Genomic DNA, 22,651 nt, shown 5'->3' with positions numbered 1-22,651 from the left:
TCATCCAATTTCAGACGTTCCTCTTCATCATCCCTAATTTCATGCTGAAATTCTTCTCCTGTTGTCATGTTACTATTGCCACCATACTGTGCACACACATTAAGATTTTAATTTGTCTTGTGGATCTGCAGCCGAAAGGAGCTGACAGAAAACAGAAGACTGATCGTGAAAAGATTGAGAAGAGAACTGCTCAGGAGAGAGAAAAATACCAGGCATCCTACGATACCACTATCCTGACAGAGGTGAGCAGCACTAAATTATACTTATGAATAGGACATAGTTTATTGTTCTCTCTCTCTCTCTCTCTCTCTCTCTCTCTCTCTCTCTCTCTCTCTCTCTCTCTCTCTCTCATTATTTTGCTATATAAACCCAAAATTCATAAAAATGCAGCAGCATCATTAACACGCACCAGGTCACAATGGACATGTCAAATGCTATCCACTCCTAGGGGGCCAGATGTTTTAATCTTCAAAAATGATAAAATGGAGAGTGATAAACAATCAGCCAATCAGCTCCTATCTGTAATTTTTCAATCCCAGCCTGTATCGTTTAAAAGTTGCAGGGATATCACATTAGACATGGTACTGTACCGCTGCTAATGGCTCGCCAGAGGTGCCCTTATCCCCTGATAGTGCCACATATCGGGTATTATTATCCTTTGCTTGGATCAGGCACAGAAAGCATAATCCCAGATAAGTGCCACTGGAGCCACGATAACACATAGGTTTGGGAACTTATCCTGATCCCATTTGTTTTTGTGCCATCGTAGGGTTATTTTTGGATGGTAAAAACAGCTTCTAATCGAATACAGTGATATGTGTCCAATGTCCTCTGCTGATTCAGCTATGGTTATACTGTATGCCTTGTACATGTCCTCTATTGTATTCAAATGTAAGTCACTGTTTCTGCTCATTTGTTTATGTACTCTGGAACTGGGTGCTGTGGATCCCTTGTGGTGCCATTTTAATAAAGGATAATAATACTGACCGTCTATCATGATTTTTAATGCATCTGGGCTAATTGGATACCCCCTTATGTACAGTATGTTTGATGTCTATCTGGTTACTTTATATTTGTAAGTTTTTGCCATTCTTTATCTTAATGTAAAGCTCTTTAACTCCTAGTGTTCTCCATGGCCAGATTTGCCTTATCAGTCAAACAACTCTTCTTCTCCTGGTTACAACAGCTCCCCAAACAGTTTCACCATTGGAGATGGGTAAGTGTCAATTTAGGGTAGCACTGTGTTATTGAGACTATGCTTCTTCAATAGGCGGTCTCAGGCTTAAGATTATTCTAGAACTGCTGGCCATATGGTCATGCAACAGTGTCTTTTGGGCCTTGCAATTTTTTTATGCAGGTCAAATCTATCAAATATTACTTCATGTGTAAATAGGATGAGCCATGGGCCTGATTCAGACAGTCACAGGCTGTTAAAAAGCAGAGCCCTGCAATCATTTAGGCACCGCCCCACCAGAGTGAAATCCTGCCCATGTGCAAGGCTGTGACTAGCATTGCAGCCTTGCGAAAATCTGCTCATATATAGGCAACCATCGAATGATGTGCCGTTGCCGAGTAGCCAGGAACTCAGTGGCAGCAAAGAAACTGGAGATGGATCTGCCATGATAAAGCTGGGCCGCTGCATTTTACCTTTACAGTCCCTGGAAACATCCGGGTACGGACAAGTAACACAATTAACACAAGGTCAAAATACAGACGTTTAAAATTCCGACAAGGTCAAAATACCGACATTTAAAACCCCTACAAAGGTCAAAATACCGACATTTAAAACCCAGACAAGGTCAAAATACCGACATTTAAAACCCCGACAAGGTCAAAATACCGACATATAGAATGTAGACAGGTGAAAAAGTCGACATGACTTTCGGATGACAGGTCGCGAGGTCGACATGGGTTTTTTGACCCGACATGTGCCGACAGGCGGTATTTCATGTCCTACAATCCACTAGGGCGTTTGATCGGAGAATAAAATAGTGTGCCGAGCACAGCTTGGCACAGTGCCCAAAGCATTGCGAGCTAAGCAAGCGATGCGAGGGGCTACGGTTGACTTCCAACTGTGTCGACATACGGGTCAAAAAACAGTGAAAAGACCCAAAAGACCTGTCAACCGAAAGTCATGTTAACTTTTTCACCTGTCTACATTCTATTTGTCGGTATTTTGACCTTGTCGGGATTTTGACCGTTGGTCAATAGCTGTCGTTATTTTGACCGTCGGTATTTCATACTGAATCCAATTATTCCGATTTTAACCTAGCGGAGACAAATTTGCAGAAAGTCCTTTTAGGTTGATGCTGCTCATATTAAGGAAGTAATTGTAGAAACTTCCAATAAAAACTCAAAAGAAATCTATATGACAGGCTAAGCTGATGAAATTTAAAAAAAGCAGATAGGAATCCACACAAAAACATCATATACATAAAATACAATACAGCAATAAAACTTACTCCACAAATAATATGATTCACCATTAAATTGACACGAGGCTTGGTGTCTAACTATAATTGTCCACAGTATTTAGTAGATGTGAGGCTTAGTGCTTATTAATAGTGCCACCTGGAATATTCTAGAAATTCTGTTGAGATTCAGCACTAATCTAGTGGACAGAAGCAATGTCAGTCTTTGTCTCATTTTTGTTTTACGCTTTGTTCCTTGCATGTTTATAATTGTTACATTTCTTGTCTGTTTAGCAACTGTTCTCCAACCCCTCAGGTGGAACCTCCTCCCATTAGAACCGAGGTTAGTATGCATGAAATGCATGAACTTTGGCACAAAAAACTTCTCTACAATTTTAGTTTCTCTGGCAGTAAAGTGATGAAGCTCCATCTTCAGTGACCAAGTTAACATTTTAGCCCAGAACCTGGTGCATTTTTGTTACCCGCTCATTACATATGAAGGGGGCACGGACCCGCTCATTAAATATGCACTTCGCTGGGTCCCGCGGGGGTGGCGGGGGGTGCATTAAACACCACACCTGTTTTCTCTTTTCTATGGGTGAAACTGGTTCAATGTAAAAGGTGCAAAAATGGTAATTAAACTGTAATATACTGTTTACAACATGCAATGTGAAAGGGGTTTAACGTGCATTAACCCATTCAGTGGCAATCCCGAGAATTTTCCGGGCTCTTCCTCAGTGCCCAGTCTGACAAGCCCGGGCAGCGCTGCTGAGTTCAATCACCGAACTCAGGCAGCTTCATTGCTGCCCGGCTCCCTCCCCTCTGCCGCGCCTCCTCCTCCCCCTCCCCTCCGGCTTTTCTATTGAAGTCCCCGGCACCAGCTTATGACAAGACGGCTGCCGGGGACAGGGTGCCGAGGCGCAGGTCCGGGCAGCGGCTGATTGACAGTTCAGCAGTTCTGCCTGGACCCAGGGAGGCAGTGTTTTTTTGTTTTTTTTAAGGGAGCACTCCTTCCAAAAAAAAACCCCCACCACTGAAGAGGTTAAATACAGCGTCTAAGCAGGTTTTGCAATGTGACAGCAGCAATAATATTTTTTTTTTTTTCAGAAGACTATTTCTGGATTCCATACCGAGGCTTGGAATCCTGATGGCAAAGGAAAGGTAAACATTTATTTTCCTAAACCCTATACCCTATATTTAGAAAGCCTACTATTACTTGATTGGCTCCTTTTTTGATTTGGGATTTGCTTTTAAACAGCATCTTGTGCCTTCGGCAACCATACAGGATGTCCAGCAATGGCTACAGCGCAACCGGTTTCCCCAGTATAGCAGACTTCTGTCTAGTTTCTCAGGTATGTAATGTGTTTTAGATCTAGAAAACCATTTACCAAATTTGCACAATCTATTAAATCTGTATCTGAGAAAGGGCAAGATCACTTCCGGCCCTAACACTTCTCTATTTATTCCAGTAGTGATGCTATGTTCTCGTTATAATTTGGACTAACCTCTATTGTGTAGATTATTTATTTATTTATTTATTTATCTATCCATACAGGCTAACACTTTGCAGTGGTTATAAGTATAAATTTAGAAGTGTGGTATGAAAAAAGTTAAATTAAATCTGTTCTACAATCAAAGTGTTAGCCAAGGAGGCAATGGGGGACATTTTCTCTATTATATTCTAGAGGGTGTTAAATAAATAAGCAGATTCTGATTGGTTGCCCATCAGAACATTCCATCTGAAATAGAACTCCCATCTTAGTAAATTTACACCAATATGTCTTTCTAGCGTGTACATGCCCACTACCATTGGTGCAGCAGGTGCAGAGCACTGGGGGACTAAGGGGCTCTGGGGGAGATTCTCTAAAGGAAAAATGCGGTAAATTCCCCATTATCAGGGTTCTTACCGCATTTTGATATGCAAAAGCTGGCCTATGGGCTTCGTAACGCAGTCCAGCACTGCCCGGAACGGACCCCCCCTCTTCTGGGTGCAGGGAGGGGGAGAGCCCGCCGCAGCAGCACAGTCAGTATAAGCTGGCCAGGTAAGGGAGGGAGGAGGAAGCCGCCGGGACGCGCTGGCTCACCGCAAAACGACAGCTCGTAACACAAGAGCTGTCCTTTGCCATAATTATCACATATGTTAGAGCATATGCGATAATTATGTTAGTGGCACCCGGCGATGTGCGGCGGGGCGTGGATGTTAGAGCATCCTGCCCTCTGCCTCTCACTGTCAGCCTCTGCCTCTCCCTGTCACCCAGTGCAATGTTGCATATTATGAACTAGGGTTGGGGTGAAGGAGGGTGGCTGGAATTATTTTTGCACCTGCACTCACAACCCACACCTTTTTCAAACTGGTCCATGGGATGTTCAATCACCTAGGTGAATGTGAAAAGGGGATTTTTTTTATTACTTTTTGAATCTGGATGGGGAACACTTGAGGCTCAGTCAGGTGGTCTTTTGTGTTGACTACCATTGACTCTTGTTCTGTGGTTCAGTGGGTTACTGCTTCTGCAATTAATTATAAACAATGTCCTGGGAATGACAACCGTGAAGTAAAAGAGGTATTAAAGAAACAGGTTGTGACGGGAGATTAGCGGTGAATGTTACATACAAAATTATCTTCATAGGTACAATGTTTTTCTATCCTAAACATTTTTTCTAGTAATGGAATATATATAAGTGGTGTTTATTAATCTCTTAGCGGTAGGAGTGTATTTGGAAGGACATTCCTGGCATCTGGCCAGGAAGCCATCATGGATTTAATGATCGATACTGTGGTGGGTGGAACAAAATGATTACTAAACCACACATTTATATAAATACATTTCAAATCACAATGGACCACAATGTAAAGTTCTCATGAGCTTGAATATCTGTGGATTAAATTGCTGAATGGTTAAAAAATAACAATTATTTTTATAGGCGCTGACTTATTAAAGATGTCCAAAGAGGATTTTATCCAAATCTGTGGCCCTGCGGATGGAATCCGGCTCTTTAACGCAGTGAAAGGAAGGTAGGTACAGATCGCCTTCAGCGGTAGGAAGCACGTTTCATATTTCTTATAAAAAAAAAAATTGTATTTCATTTTACATTTGTTACAGAACCGTCAGACCCAGGTTGACCATATATGTCTGTCATGAATCAGAACAAAACAGATCTGTCCTGCGACATGAACAAGAGCGCAATGAGACTGCTGTGTGTGGTAGGTGACGGTGTTACAGTCTAGTGCCAAACATATCTTACTAGGAATTTGAGGGAGCAGGCTGGATTAGAGGAAGATTATGGGAACTAGGATCTATTTGCGAATACAGGTTACATTTCTGCATCTTCTGCAATTACTGTATAAAGACCTTTTAATTATTACTTTGCATCTCTTTACTGTGCTATAAGTGTTCACTTGTACTAATCAGATGTCTCTTCATTTTCGTTTAGTGAGGCAAACAATTCTGACTACAACTAATGAGCTTCTAATTTTTCCTCATGTGGGCGGCAATTAATCAGGGCTATTAAAAGTGTTTAAGTTTTATATGTAGGTAAAATAATCTGTTGCTAGGCAGTGTCCTGCTTCCCTGTATACTTGGAACCTATAAAGCTGAGTAGGATTTTCTGTCTCTCTTATGGGGGTAGTGAAACTGGTTCCTCCAACTTCACAACCAAGTTCCACAGACCTTATCTTACCTTCTGTATTTCCTGTTGAACAGGTTTTTTCTCACTCTGCACATCTATAGCAGACCTTCAACAAAGGACAAATTGAGTAATAAAGTAATGGTTTGTTAAGTATTCTGAGTATTTGACTGTACGTTCCATTATAAGTGTGTTTTCCACATTATGGAGGCCATAAAATCTTAACAGAGCCAGAAAAACTGCATATGCTTTACCACTTCAGTTATCAAGACTTGAGATCCAACCTTTATCAGCGCTTATATGTTGAGGTGCTTTACCCAAAGAAGCTTTGATTGCTGACAGGATGTTTAGTATCTTGGGGTGTCAGGGCCACTGATAGGTTGGTTGTGCAGAAATTGTTATATGTAATTCATTGTTTATCAATGGCATTGCTATTTGCTGTGGAGTTAGGATAGAAGCTGTGGTATGAGACATCACGGATTTATCAAGAGATGTTAAAGCACATTTTGTTAAATGTAATATCCTAAAACACTTTTACAAGCGAATAGGATGAGAAATATTGATTTAGGTTGTTGAAAATGCTGCCCAATAAAACAAATGCAGTGTTGACCATAATTATGTATTAATGGAGGGAGCCGTAGCAGAAAGTCTTGTATGCTGTAACATTTTAAATGTATAATTTATTTAGGGGGCATCAGTAAGCATTCTCTTTCTTTTTGCAGTGTACCATGCACTCTTCCTGGAGGAACTCACCTCATTGGAGTTAATTGAGAAGATTGCTAACTTGTATGCAATATCTCCTCAGCAAATCCATCAGCTTTACAGACAAGGACCAACAGGGATCCATGTGGTTGTTAGCACAGAGGTGTGTACCCCAGTCACTGCTTAAATCCCCAGTGCTTCTTCAAACAATTTACTACATAAAGAGCTTAACTCTACATGAGTTGGGCCCTTTTTTTCTTTTGTGTTGGTTCTATGTTCTCACTCTCATCAGGATGGATGAATTTCCTGGTACACACTGATGTTATTTATGATGGAATGTACTCATTGAGTGGAAGGATGTGCTGCATTGAGGATGTACTAAGACATCCTGCCCAGGATATCTCTTATTTGTTTTTACCAGTTATTTATATAGCGTACACATATTCTGCAACACTTTACAGATAATTGGCGTGATGTACTAAGCCGAAAATGCGGTAAACCTCCCGTTTTATGGCATTTTCATCTGTACTAAAACCCGGCCGCCGCGTCACCGAAGGTGGATATACCCTATAGAAGCCTATGGGCTTTTGCCGTCCGCAGCCTCCCTACCCTCCCTCCCCGTCCTCCGTGCTGCTCCTCCTCCCCCAGCAGCATATCACAGCCAGCCGGGGATGTCCTTCCAGCTGCAGGGGGGAGGAGGAGATGCCGGGGACGCCGCATAACCGCGGAGGTGATGGAGACCCCCCGCAAACCACACCACAGGTATCGCAGGGGGCCTCCGTCACCGCACCGCAATGCTAGCCGCATATGTTAGTACGTGGCGGAGGCATGGTGAGGGGACGGCAATGTATGTTAATACATCCTGCCCAATATTTGAACATTAACATCCGTCATTGCCTCAGTGGAGCTTACAATCAATATTCCCTACCACATGTAGGAGCCAAGTAACCTACCATATACCGTATATACTCAAGTATAAGTCGACCCGAATATAAGCCGAGGCACCTAATTTTACAACAAAAAAACTGGGAAAACTTATTGACTCAAGTGAGACCCTCACTCGAGTATATATGGTATATTATTTAATGTGTGCATTATTTGGGGAAGTCCTAAATTATAAAACAGTGATCACCAAAAATAAAGATTATGGGGGGGATGCTCTAACATCCGCGCCCCCTTACCATTGCACATTGCCGGCTACCGCTAACATAATTATCGCATATGCTCTAAAATATGCGATAATTATGGCAAAAGACAGCTCTTGCATTAAGAGCTGTCTTTTGCGGGGAGCCGGCGATGCCTTATGGGTCCTGGCGGCTCCCCCCTCCCTCCCTTACCCAGCTAATTTTGCTGCTGCTGCAGGGGGGGCTGGCTCTCCTCCTCCCTGCACCCGGAAGATGATTTTCAGTGCAGGGAGGAGGAGGTCACAGGTCTGGGCAGCACAGCGCTGTGCTGGGAGGACACAGGTAAGGGGGGTTGGCGGTGGTCGGTGCAGGCGCCGTGGGTCACGTTAAGAAGCCCATAGGCTTCTATGGGGTACCCGCAGCGAAAACCCGCCGTGCGGGTTTTGCTGTATATCAAAATGCAGTAAAAACGAGTTTTTACCGCATTTCTGTTTTAGAGATTCTCCCCCTGTATGTTGCAATAAGTAGTTCTGGTTAGTAGTGCTTCAGAAAATTAATAATTTTTAAAGTATAAATGTAAAATATCAGTTGTGCAGTAAACAGATTATTAAACCAATTTTAGCTGATGCTGCATTGACGTTATGGATTAGTGTCTAGGACAGGAATGGGGAACCTTCATCCCTCCATCTGTCAGACTACACATCCCAGCATGCCCAATTTTGCTATTTGGCAATGCTAAAGCTGTCGCATGGCATGCTGGGATGTGTAGTTTAACAGCTGGAGTGTCGAAGGTTACCCATCCCTGGTCCAGGCAGACAGTCAATTGCACGACATTGACAAAAGGCCAATGTATTAAAATGTCCTCATCCAGGTCCCAAATTTAACGCATTTCAAGAAACTGATGCATATTTATAGTGCATACATCATATTGGCTTCTCCAAATGTAAAGTATGCAAAAAATAGAAAAACAATAAATTGTGTTAAACACACTGATTTCCAAATTGAGTTTTACGAGGTACAACTCTGTAATGAAATAACTGAATATTCCCCAGGAGTACTGTATTTAAATGTTTGTACAAAATGAAGCTGCAGCTTTGTTACTGAGAAGCCTAACAAAATACTACAGAGTTGTTGGACTAACAAGTTGCTGTACATACTGTATGCCGATCTCTAGGCGTGAAATGATAGCTACAATCTTATTGGTTGCTATGGACAAAATCCCCAGTTTTAGAAGCTTTAGTAAATCGACCCCTGGTCCTATTTGTTATTTCTCCACAGATGGTCCAGAACTTCCAGGATGAATCCTGTTTTGTGATCAGCACACTGAAAGGTTGGTACTTAAAAACCCCAGAGTAAATATGGCTGAATTAGGTTGTAGTTCCTTTATAATGCATATACTGTACTGTTGAGTCTAAATTCTAACAAGTGTTCAATGTTTTATTTTACAGCAGAGAATGGTGTTGGATATCACATCATTTTGAAGTGAAACCCTGATTTGTACCAGGACAATGATCTCAATTTTCGGTTCTCCAATCAGACAATCTATAATAGAGTATTAAAATAGCCAGTGAACAAAATCCTGGTGTCCATGCCGGTGTGTGTGTAGCAGCATAGAACAGTCATTGTTAATGTGTATGTTAAGGAGCTTGTATACCAGCATCTCTACAGGGGTCTGGCTGCATTATGGCTGCAATGTATGAGCTGTACATGATAATTGTAAATATGTGAGGTCTGGTCCTTGTGGAAGTTGGAAGTACAATGCCTGCAACCTGTAAGATATTGTAAATAGTAGAATATGCAAAGCTTTAAAAACACTGGATCTTTTAACATATTGTATATTTCCCCAAATTTTAATGTACATGAATTTTCTGAAGAAAAACAGTTTCTCTCTAAATAAAAATATATTTTCTGTGTGTGTATATAATAATGTAGTCCCATTGAGGTAGGGACACCCACTCACATGTCTATGTATCACTGACTGCCAGTCTCAGGATGGCGAGCAGACCACAGGTTACATTGTTTGTGTGTATGTGAATAATGATGTTGCTTTAGTATTTGATGTAAATGTGAACATGTTGCACTGTACAAACTGGTTTTGTAACTACATAGCAAGTAAAAATAATCTTAGTTTCCCTTTATTGAAGCTGATTAACCAGTGTGGCTATAAAATCTGATGATCCTGATTTTCCCATTTTGCTGTTGCTGGCGTTTTATTAATTTGAATGCTACACTTTATTCATCATAGTGGCATACTCTAATCTTTCATTTAGGCTGCTAGTACTAATAAACATATTCCTTATATAAACCACATGTGGTTTTTTATATAGAGAATAAATGTTCCAGCAATTTACAGACCTGTCCTTTCTATCTATAAAACCGCAATCTAGCAAGCACTTGAAATGGGGGTTTATGTGCAGTTATTTTATTTCTAGTGAAAAATAAACCGTTACTGGTTTCCACCAACCCTTCATATAATTTATGCTATAGAATCTACACAAGTCAGCCGGCATGCAATGCAATCTATTCAAGACTCAGATGTTTGTTTTGTTCCATCCAGTTTTTGAAGTTCTGTATTTTGTGTGGTGTGTGCGTGATAATATTCTTCATAGCCTGACTTTGGTGAACTTGTCAGTGCATTGTGGGTCTGAGAATGTCTGCCTTAAGGAACATGTTCCATCCTGATTTTAATCCAGTTAACAAGTCTCAACAGGGGTACGCACGGGCTGGAGGCTGGGCGATTTGCCTAAGTGATTTTGTTTAGTCAAAATCACTATGTCGCTGCTGGACATGAGCCGGTGGCCATCCCCAGCAGCAGCCCGTGTGTACAGCCGAATAGACACTGCAGTGTCTAGTCAAAATATTCTTGCAGTGTCTATTTGGCCGAGCGATAGCGAAGCTGCAGGGCCGAGCATTGCTATCCCCCTCTGTGTACACATGGGGCGATTCAGGCAAACCTTCTGAGTGATTTTGACGATGTAGCCAACATTGCTTAGAAGAATCTCCACACAAGTAGTGGGTTTGACTCATGACAACTGTCCTTTTAATGTGGGCAAGCCAGCAGTTAGCCTTCCAAAATTACTAGCAGTTGGTGACATCACTGAGACAAAGTGGTACATTTACTAAAGCTTCTAAAAATTAGGAGGTGGTTTTGCCCATAGCAACCAATCAGATACTGTCTATAATTTCTCTATCACATTCTAGAAAGTGCTAGACCGAATCTGGTTGCTTTGAGTAAAGTTACCTCTTAATTTTTAGAGGCTTTAGTAAATTTAACATAGACTTTTGAATATTGGTTTAGATCACAAAATACCATCTTTAAGTAAAAGTTGAGCTGTCTTTTAAGTCTCTTGTCCTGCAATATATGTAAGCATTTTAATTGTCTATTGACTACATTTAATGACAATAGCTGGCCATTCATTAGAACGACCTGCATACGATGCAGGTCGTACGATCAATCGAACGAATGATAGTATGGGCTATAAAACACATACAATCTGCTTACAACTGCAGGCCACCCCGACTGATCAGACATGTAGCACGTATAACCAGTTGAGTGACCTCTCGTTCCGCGGCTCCAAAATACTTCACGATGTGCACTTGAGCCTGAATCATTCTAGTGTATGGCCAGCTTATCACTGTCATTATGAATTGCCCAGCCCATCCTAATTTTCACAAAATAAAATGCAGGCCCTGCATATAACATAGCTTTTTTCTTTTTATTCTTATGAACTATCAGCATCTAGTCTATTGGTTTAAGTTGTTCTGGCTAAAGTAACCTTTTGTTGCCTTAAATAGCAGTGTGTGGGAAAGAACCAATGTTATCAGTTAGGGACCACTGATACAATCATGGCCACAACTAGGGGGGGTAGGGTGGCATGCACTGGGTGCTGCATGTGATACCCATATGTTCATAGGGAAGCGGTGCAAAAGTACTGCCTTATCTCTGGTGAAGACAATCCTAGTTTCCGCCTCAATACAAATCTCTGCTACTGAGTGACCAGGCTGCCCAGCCCCAGGTATGGGGGACAGAGGGTGTTTGCAATAAGGCAGATCATGAGACTCATTTTGTGGAGGTTCTAGAGCGTATAACACTGCTGGAGCCTTTAGTATGTTCTAAGTGTATAAGTGTCCTTTATAAACCTGCTATTAAACTTTTTTTTTTGTGCATAAAAGTGCTGTGGTGATGTGAAGGGGCCAGCTCAGCGGGCTGAGTGAGTTACGATGATCAGCAACTTTTTTCCCTCCCTTTTTTTTTTCATGTCTCTTACTTTTTCTCATTTTGGGCGGGAAGTACTAAGGTGATCACATCACAGGTATCCCAGGGGGTCTCTGTCACCGCATTGCGATGCTAGTCGCATATGTTAGTACATATGCGCTAGCATCGCTGCGGTGGGGCACATCCCGCCCTTTGTATCTGCAGAACCAAAGCATTATGGGGATATTGGAATTTAGGTGTTTGGTTATTTTTAGAATTGTGCAACTTTTTTCAAATGTTAATATTTTGTACTGCTTGAAGTTGTGCTGTAACAGGTGGCTTGGTGCTGGGATTCCATAAAAATGTTTTACTTTCTTTTTTGTGTTTTAAAATGGCCTTTCTAAACTCTATGCAATCGGTTTGAATGTCTGCTGGTAAATGGGAAGATGACAGAACCAGTTAATTACTGCCATTTTTTTTCCTTTTGTACGTAAATGGAGAAGAATTATCTATTTACTGTTGTACAGAAATATCCTAGAACTGGAATTTGTATTAAATGAAAATAAAAAATGTTCAAAGGCATTTAGACACTATTGTGTGTATTTATATTTCTTATTGGTAAAGCTTCTTTCACAGATATTATAAAATGAACACTTAAGGCTATGAATTGGCTAATTCCTGACTACACAAAAGAAATAATCCTAAATATAAAATATCTGCATGTCTTCTAAGAGAAGCTTAAAGATGCTGACTCTTGTAATATTTTAGGGCAGAGATTCACAAAGTAAGGTACCCGAATGGTCCAGGTTTTAAGTGACTTCAAATTCAATTTGATTTAACCATTTATGCAGTGCCTTGGTCTTCTTTAAAACCTGGAGCCTTGGGATTAGTGATTACCAATTGGGACGGAGTGGTATCAGCGTTATGTGCAGATACAGATTCTCCCCCTCTTCCGACAACTGCAGCTATCGATTTTTGACAGCTGCGATTGTCATTGCCCCATTGACAGCCGCAATAGTGGCTCCAGACTGTTGTGTGTTATTTTGGTTCACTCTTTCTGACAAATTCCTTCTTAGATGGACAAAACCATGTGCACTGCAGGTGGGGCAGATGTTACGTGTGCAGATAGTTAGATTTGGGTGGGGTTTTACTTCAAAGTGAGATCTATATTGCAGTGTAAAAAAAAAGCAGTCAGTATTTTTCCTGCACAGAAACAAAATAACTCACCCAAATCTAATTCCCCCTGCAGTGCACATGGTTTTGTCCATCTAAGAAGGAATTTGTCAAAAAGAGTGAACAAAATAACCCTGTATGAGGGAGATCTCTTGAAAAAAGAAAAAAGATCACTGGGCTTAGCGCTAAAATAGTAAACTTCATTTAATGATACATTTATACACATAAAATATTAAAAAGACCATAACATATTTTAACATACAATCAACACGAATGACAACAAGATCTTATTTAAGGATATTCCAGATGTTTAAAGAGAAAATGCCCACAGATGTCAGTAATGGCAATGATATTAGTACTAATATAAGTAATAAAGCAGCTATGATCCAGAGAGGTGAAGCTAGATTGTACTTATACAAGATGCAGTTCATGCAGAGCAGGGGTGGGGAACCTTTTTTTGTGCCAAGGGCCGGTTGTATGGGGAAAAAAATCCTTCAGGGGCCATATGTCTGTAAATACCCTGTTTTGTTGTATCACTGTCCCCTTTGTAAAGCGCAAGGGAATATGCTGCGCTATATAGGAAACTGTTAATAAATAAATAAATATGTAAAAATATGTCTTACAAATTGTCCTGCTACAGCCGTCCCACGCTCCGGCTGTATTTAGGCTAAATAGGCTATATTTAACAGATTCAGGCCGAGAAGTACTAAGCTTCAAAAAGTGAGAAAATGGAGAGTGATAAACAACCAACCAATCAGCTCCTGTCTGACCGTTTTCAAACACAGTCTGTGACATGACAGGTAGGAGCTGATTGGCTGGCTGTTTATCACTCTCAATTTTACCACTTTTCAAGCTTAGTACATCTCGCCCTAATTTTTGTCTCTGCTGCTTGCTCAATAACAATCTAAAGCCTCTGCATGAACTGCATCTTGTATAAGTACAATCTAGCTTTACATCTCTGGATCATAGCTGCTTGTGTACTAATATTAGTACTAATATCGTTGCCATTACTGACATCTGTGGGCATTTTCTCTATAAACATCTGGAATATCCTTTTTTTTGCAAGATCATGTCATTCATGTTGATTGTATGTTAATATGTTTTTGGGCCAGATTCTCTAAGCTTCAAAAGTGATAAAATAGAGAGTGATAAAAAGCTTGCCAATAAGCTCCTGCCTGACATTTTTCAAACACAGTCTGTGACATGACAGGTAGGAGCTGATTGGCTGGCTGTTTATCACTCTCTATTTTATCACTTTTGAAGCTTAGAGAATCTGGCCCAATTGTCTTTTTAATATTTTATTTTATAAATGCATCATTAAATTGTTTACTATTTTAGCGCAGTGATCTTTTTCTTCTTTCTTGTCCCATTGTCATATGTGGATTGGTACCCACATCATCACTGCAGCTCTAAATCGTTAGATCACCTGACACGCAAGGGGTTCAATTAGTGCACATCCACAAATTCCTGTTTTCTTCAGATCGGTACTTATGTAATATCTGGGCTTCCATTTTTCTTATGAGACCGCGTCCCCTCGCGGGGCTCGCTGTGCTCGCCACTCTTCGGGCACGGTGGCTCGCTGCGCTCTCCACACTATATAAAATCAACTCCATGCGTAGTTGGATAGTAGGGGTATGAAAAAATGGTGTGCATTTAACATGGGAGCCCAGATAATACATAAGTACCTTCAGAGCTCTTGAAAGCAGGGAGATCCCTCGCTGGAGCCGGCAGGCGAGGGAAGACTCGCATGAATAAGCACTAGGCTTTCATACATTTACACTTCTGTAGTCAAGGAGCACGAACCATTCAGGGAGTATATGTATGAAAGTGGCCGAGGCTGGCACTACAATGGCTGTCAATGGGGCAATGATAGCTGCAGGTGTCCGCACAGTCAGTGCTACTGACCAGTCATACATTGCTACTGCACACTTGACTTCCCCTTCTTCGTATATGGAGAGAAAATTTATCAGGACAAATCATTTTATTTATTTAGTTTCTTATATAGTGCAAAAGATTAAACAAACTGGGTAGTTCCAAACCAACATTGAAGTAGGAGGGCCCTGTTCACAAGCTTACAATCTATAAGGATAATAGGAGGGACACGTAATGATAGGATTCCATAGCGTGGCAGTCCCACCAGATTGCAAGACAGTCCTGATGGGATGCAATTAGATATGAATGCTACTGGAAGTTATGTGGGGGTTCCAAATATGATAAGCTTGCCTGAAGAGTTTTCAGGGAACGCTTGAAAGTTTGGAGGCTAGATGAGAGTCTTGTGCATGGAAGGGCATTCCATAGAATGGGTGCTGCCCGAAGAAAGTCCTGCAATTGTGAATGGGATCTATTAACCATTTGAGTACCAAGTAAAAGTGTCGAAATGCATGTAAAAATAACCAAGCAAAATTTTTATTCCTTGTAATGTTTACCTTTTATAGGAAATATTTTTTTGGTACTTGTTTAGTTTCACGGCGGCAGTTACGTACTTAGCGTATCGTCCCTTTTTAGAATCGGCCTTGTGTTCCTGCGACCAGCGCGATCAACGTAGTCAGTCAGAAGTAGCGTAGTGTGTTCCGTAGTCAGTTAGAAGTAGCGTAGTGTGTTCCGCGCGACCAGCTACTCAGTGTAGTTGTCAGTGTAGTAGTCAGCGTAGTCAGTCAGAAGTAACGTAGTGTGTTCAGCTAGTCAGCGTAGTCAGTCAGAAGTAACGTAGTGTGTTCAGCAAGTCAGCGTAGGCAGTTCTAGTCAGCGTGGCCCTTATTCTGATCGGTGCGTACTTTCCCGAATTCTTTCGGATCGCGTTTTTTAGCCGTCTGCGCATGCGTGGGGAACGCAATGCGCATGTGCCACGTATGGTCTCCGTACTTGTTCTCACTAATACCGTACAGAAATGTGCACCGCAATCATTCGGCCAATATGGGTGTGTTATGGGCGTCATGCGGAATGACACAGGGGCGTAGTTTCAAAGTGGGCTAAACTGGGCGGAAACATGGGCGGACACGGGGGAGTACACATATTTGGGTAGGCGTGCATTCGGACAGCACGCCGAATGCACGCGAACAAAAAGGGTAGAAATGTGCGGTATCCAAAAGGCTAGTATTGCTTTGCGGACACCACTCGGTCATGCGCTAGGCAATCGGAATGCCTAATCAGGACGGACGCAACACAACCAATGTCAGCTGAACCCAATACAATCACCTACTTTACTCATTACTTGTTAATGACACGCTTCTCACTGCTACAATTGGAAGCATTGCAGCTTAAAGGGAACATTACATGCTGCACTTGTCACACACTTTTACACAGCAAATAATCAACACAACTTAATATTAATAATACTAATACACATGTCACTTCTGCGTGTATCAATTAATACAGACATTTGTGGGGCCAAAATAAAGCTGGGTACACATATATACAATCGTCGGGCCGTTCTTCCAATCTGGGGGCAAACGGTCGTTCGATTGTATAGGTGTGTACGCTGTCCCAATTGCTGCTGTGCGACCGATAAACGGCCAAAAACGCTCTTGGCCGTCCACGGTCGGTCGGTCGAAGGTTCTTTGCTGCTTAATATTTCATCCGACAGGACGGCTCCATATCGGAACAAAAGTGAAGTGTGTACGCACCTTCGATCGATATGCTTGACAGTTTGACAAAGCACGGTGGTATGCTGCATTATGAGAGACCCTGTAACCCTTTGCCTGCTGTTTTAACTAATGTGTGTATAATGCCTCACTGCCCAACACTTTAGACGCATCCCTTTAAGACATTAATCAATGTTGAAGTTTTAATAGTGTGAAGCTGGTGCCCTGAAAAGAGCTTCCAGCCCACTCTATTAAAACTTCAACATTGATTAATGTCTTAAAGGGATGCGTCTAAAGTGTTGAGCCACTGCTCAACATATATACATTATATACACATTAGTTAAAACAGCAGGCAAAGGGTTACAGGGTCTCTCATATACTTCTTCTTGCGATTGTTTGGACGGGAGTACATTGGACGTCGCAAGTAAAATTGTACATATGTGTACGCGCAGAACGGTCGTATGTTTTGGACGGCCGAACGTGTATTCGGTCGATCGAACGGTCGCAAGAAAAAGGAAATTGTACATATGTGTACCCAGCTTAACATTTATTAAAGAAACTTAGAAAATAATTTCGAAACCATCACAAAATAAATGGTACCATAACAGGACTAAAAGTAAATAATATATAATAAATAGCCACAGCAGAATCATTAGGAACACATCAGGTGGCTTCACAACAAAAGTACAGCACCAACACTTCAAGTACAGCACACAGTAATGCTAGCCCGAACAGGGCAACAGGGGAACCAAACATGACATTTGAACCGCGGGCAAATGTGGTGACCCTCGGCACGGATTTTGACACAGGATGCTGACACACACAGCTCAATGGATGATTTGGGAAGACATAACGGTGGAGATTAATGGGGACACAAGTTCATTTGCGGGCACGTTTGCCCCTGGCAGGCTCCTTGCCACGTGCAGCAGCTCTTCGGCCTCGCCCACGGCCACAGTCAGATGGTGGGTCACGTGGAGCACATGCTGGGGAGGGGGTGGATCTTCTTCCCCCTCTGGCAGCAGGGAGTGATGATGTTGGTAAAGCACCCGAAGCGGGTGACATTAGGACCCTATTGGTGGTAACTAGCTCCACCATAAGTTCATTATGGCGGAGGAGGAGTTCATTTTGCCACAGGGCTTGATCAGCCAGCACCTGCAGGCTAGCAGCAATAGCTTGCTGGCTGTCACTCATAGCTTGCTGGCTGGCACTCATAGCCTGCAGGCTCGCAGCAATACTCTGCTGGCTGGTGGTCAAACCCTGCAGCACCTCCTCGGCCCTACGCACCCGCTCGAATGCCGAGTCTCCCTGCTACACAATACTGTCTAGCACACGGCCCCACGTGGACAATCCCGGCGGCTGCTGCACGGGCCTGCTACTGGGGCCAGGTGGCACAGACTCCACAACCTCCTCAAGAGAATCTGGACCAAGCGGTGGGGATGCTGTTGAACGAGAAATTACCAATTACCACACATTCCATGCCAAATTCAAAACATTGACTTATGGCCTGGCAAATAATTACCTTCAAGCGTAGAAGCCATCACTTCCGCTGGGGACTCGCTGTCTATGGTGCTCACCCCCCGGACCTCCTCCACTGCAATGCAGCACTGGGCCATCTCTTCCAGGGGGGCGAGCTTCAGCTTGCCAGGCATGGGGCCAGCCCCAGAGGTGTGGCTGTGTTGCCACCGCTCGGTCAATTTCTTCTTGAGGTTGCCTTTGAAGTCGTGCCACCTGCAATCAAAGTGTACATATTAATACATTTAACTCCTCATGTTTGCTGTAGCACCCATTGCAATCTGAAACATAATACAACATGTGCCTACTGACACCAAACTTACATTATATTCATTTTTAAAACCAACCCTTAGAAGATACAACAACAGTCACCCTCCAATAACTATCAATTCAATGTCATGGCCAACATGTCTGTGCCTCCAAGCAACGTGAACACCCATTGACCAACTCCATCTAATATTGAATGTAAACATTACTGGACTTGTACTGCTCAAATGTAACACACATGTACTTGCCTCTTCTTAACGTGCTCCGCCTCACGAACTTGTGGAGCCACTGCATTAATCTCCGCCGTTATCTCCTCCCAGATCTTCCATCTCCTTGTGTGTGTCAACTTTACCGCTGGGCACTCTATTAAATCACGTGCCCGGGTCACCAGGATGTCAAGCTCCTGCGGTTCATATGCCATGTTTCTTGTGGTTGGTTCCTCTGTTGCCCGACTGCAGCCACGGGCACGGCCACGGGCACGGCCACCGGTTGGTGTACTTGAAGTGCTGGGCTGGCTACTCTGTTGGGAAGCCACCTGCTGTGTTCCCAATGATTCTGCTGATGCTGAGGATGGGCCAGCTGCTGATTGGCCTGATGTTGATGGGCCATCTGGCTGCTCTGGGTTGAGGGGGACATAGGTGGTGTTGGCTTCCATGCGGGACAAGAGATTCTGCACCACCTGTTCTTCCTCTGACTCTGAGCCAGCCATGTTTGCAACAACTGTTTGCCTTTCTAGGACAACTTTAAATACTATTTCTGTAATTGGCGTTAATCAGCTGCAACCTGCGTTCCATACGGCCGCGTTCCGTACGCCAGCGTCAACCGTGCGGCGCATACGGGACGCCCCTTGGTGTGGAAAAATATTTCTTAAAAAACAGGCAAACTGAGTAAGTCAGATTTAGTAGCTAAATGCAGATTCCAACACCAATTACAAAATAAAACAGAGGTCACACATGAACTGTATATTTGAATGTACATCTGTACTGTGCACTTGTTTGGTATGTAGTACAACTGACACTACCCATTCCATATGTCAATCCAGTCCACCACTTAGCCACAAGTAATCAGTGCTAGCATCCAAATCACATGTGAAAGCACTCCAAATTCAGGCTGGATGCTAGCTACTTTTCATTCCACCTCTGTAGTAGGGGCCAGTAGAAGGTAAGTGTACACATGGCAGCATGGCCTAATTTTAGTAAAAGGTCTGCCACTATTTGCTATCTTTCTGCTGCATAGCTTTCATTATAAAATAGCTGTTTAGAACCTTGTGGAGTTAGGTGTAAGTGTCTAGTGATGCAGACTATTTCACCTGGTGCTTCTACCCATGTTTGGTGGATGGTATAGATTATATATAATGTGTTTCCATCTTATTTTACACTGTCTGTTTAGGATGGGTGTGCGATGCAATGGGTTAGCCGTCTGTTCTGGCGCATACACGCTGTTAGTGTAAAAATGAACAATAAAGTTAATACCAAATATCACTCTGATCAACCAATGACAGCACATGATTGTTTGATTTGTGCCATTGCTAAGATGGCGGCCTATGGGAGAGCAGCCCCATTATCACCCGCGGAGCTGAGAACTCTGGTCTCCGTTATGGAGACCAGGCTGGGGCGGGCGGGCCCCTTTATAACCAACAGGCAGAAACGCAATGCCTATGCGGTGGCCCGCCGCCGTATATACGCACACAGGTGCGGCGGACCATCGCTCAGCTGGAGCGGCGGTGGTCCGACCTCAGGCGCAGGGAGCCAGAGAGGCTGCAAGAAATAAGGGCCAGCATTGCTAGATGTGAGTATTTCAACAGTAAATGGGGATTTGGACATGATTGCTTACCTGACATTATTTAATCCACTAAGGTCACCAGCCTGATCATGAGTTAAACATGGCATACAATATATGAGTGCTACTTCCTGTTTGACACCCTGTAATGGTCATAAAATATGTTATTGGGGAGGATTAATGCTTGTGATGCTTACAATGGCCCAAATGTCACAGCATACCTGCCATGTTACAGGCTGTGTTTTGTAAAGGCCACTAAGGAGCTGTTTGCCTGTACAATTATCTGTACTTCTAACCTTTGCATTTATAGCTTGATAAGGCTTAATAGTAATTACCACTAATTGCCACTTTTTTATTTTTCACATACACAGCACGTGCTCGCGCAAGACAGGCCTGGGAGGAGGCAGAGGTGGCCCTCGAGGACCTGCCGCAGGAAGGGAGCCCGGAGGAGGGGGCCTAGGAAATGGAGGAGGAGGAGGCAGCGGTGGCCCTGGAGGACCAGCCGCAGGAAGGGAGGCCGGAGGAGGGGGCCCAAGAAATTGAGGATGACGAGGGGTGGGCTGTGGGGGCACTGCCACCCGAGGAGGACGTCATCGAGGCCGAGGATGGAGCATTGGAGGCCCCTGAGGAGGAGGTGGAGGCCGGTGAGGTCGTCCAGGCGGCCGGAATTGGTATGTATACATAAGGATGAATTTATCCGTTTGGCATGTACTATTTGCTATGTAGCACTGGTGATTCAATTGATTTTTACAATACTATAAAATGACAAAACAAACGGGATAGCAACAGACACACTTTGGGGTTAGATAGGGTGGGCAACCCATCCCTTTAAGCCAGGACACATATTAATGACACAGGTTGTGAGGATGTCTTTCATATCGATTTTAAGTGCCACTGAACCTGTGTAGTTAATGTGTATCCTGGAAGAAAGGGATGACTTGCTAATGTAAGTGTTTCATGTCCCTGCTGCTTGCATACAATCTGTAGCCTCATATAGGTGAGTAGAGTTTACTGGTGAATGATCTTTGTAAACTAGATTCAGTATGGCATAAATGGAGTATGGACAGGCGTGGCATAGACTGGAGTAACAAGTGGTCAGTGCCCCTGGGCCCTCCTCTAGCTAACCACCCCCTGCGGTCTGCATGTATGTTTTGCACCATAATTGTGTGTGTATTTGGTCTTAGTAATGCTTTTGAGCATGTGAGTGGGTTAGTGCTGCAGCTTACCCTAACTGGCATTTTGACAATGATTTCTGGAGCAGACCATCAGCAGGCAAGCCATGCTTGATTGCACAAATGTACTGAGCATTCCTGAGAGTTGTGTAACTCCCCTGCCAGGCTCCATCATATAAGAGACACTGAACTTTGTTTGCCGAATTGTGATTGGTGCAGCGCGTGACATGCTTCTCAGAGCTTAGTCATGGGTGGGTTTGGATTGAGAAGGAGCAGTATGACTGTGAGGTGTTCGTCAGAGTAAAGGGTAGAGGGCCAAAATCAGGCTTTCCATGTAGTATGTATGCATGTATGTATAGGTGTATGTCTCATATATATAGTTATATATGTGTGTATATATATATATATATATATATAAATATATATATATATATATACACACACACACCTGTCACAATGCATGTTTAAAAAGTCGGTTTGACTATGTTAAATGTATGCATGAATATCATTAGTCATTTTTGAATTTGAATTTCCTCCACAGATGAGCCTGCCCAAGCAGAGGAGGGTCGCCGTGGGGCCCTCCTTAGACTGAGAGGGCTGATGAGGCAAATGATGGAGGAAATGGGCCGCATCATTGATGGGGAATTTTAATTATTTGTTTATGGACAGTTATTTTGTAATAAATCGTTATTTAAAGTTCAAAGTTGTCAGTGTTTTTTTCTAACATGCTAAAGTATATGTGTAACTTGTTTAAAAACTTTAAAATAAGCAAAATGTACATAGTGTATCTAGATGTATGTTAGGGTCACATGCTGTAAGGGTTAATGTGTGTCATGAATGTAGTAGGAATGTGGGTCAGTATAGATGAGCATTTAATTGATTGAAATTGATAACAATCCCTTTTTCAGGAGGTTGGCTAATTGCCTAAGTGGGTCATGTGATCGCTGTGTGTACTCAGTAAAAAAGTGTGGGATTGAGCGTAAATACTCCGCATCGGGGCGTACGGACAGCTTCCCGTACGTTCTGACGCGGTAAGACCGTGCTTGTGCGGGACATGATTGCTTACCTGACATTATTTAATCCACTAAGGTCACCAGCCTGATCATGAGTT

The 22,651-nt window shown here is 42.8% G+C and overlaps 1 protein-coding gene across 1 annotated transcript in view; it reads left to right on the top strand.

Moving 5' to 3' along the window:
* TFCP2L1 (transcription factor CP2 like 1) overlaps positions 1-12,638 on the top strand; it is a 50,959-nt gene extending 38,321 nt beyond the window's left edge. The window contains exons 7-16 of the mRNA XM_083153635.1: positions 132-242; positions 1,125-1,216; positions 2,706-2,754; positions 3,519-3,572; positions 3,670-3,763; positions 5,334-5,424; positions 5,513-5,613; positions 6,758-6,900; positions 9,140-9,191; positions 9,310-12,638. Coding sequence (XP_083009761.1) covers positions 132-242; positions 1,125-1,216; positions 2,706-2,754; positions 3,519-3,572; positions 3,670-3,763; positions 5,334-5,424; positions 5,513-5,613; positions 6,758-6,900; positions 9,140-9,191; positions 9,310-9,347 — 825 coding nt within the window. The 3' untranslated portion in view covers positions 9,348-12,638. The remainder of the gene's footprint in view (positions 1-131; positions 243-1,124; positions 1,217-2,705; positions 2,755-3,518; positions 3,573-3,669; positions 3,764-5,333; positions 5,425-5,512; positions 5,614-6,757; positions 6,901-9,139; positions 9,192-9,309) is intronic.
* Positions 12,639-22,651: the final 10,013 nt, after the last annotated feature.

This window comes from Crinia signifera, chromosome 7, assembly GCF_055691185.1.
Source record: "Crinia signifera chromosome 7, ASM5569118v1, whole genome shotgun sequence".
NCBI lineage: Eukaryota > Metazoa > Chordata > Amphibia > Anura > Myobatrachidae > Crinia > Crinia signifera.
This window is presented reverse-complemented; position numbering and strand designations above follow the sequence as displayed.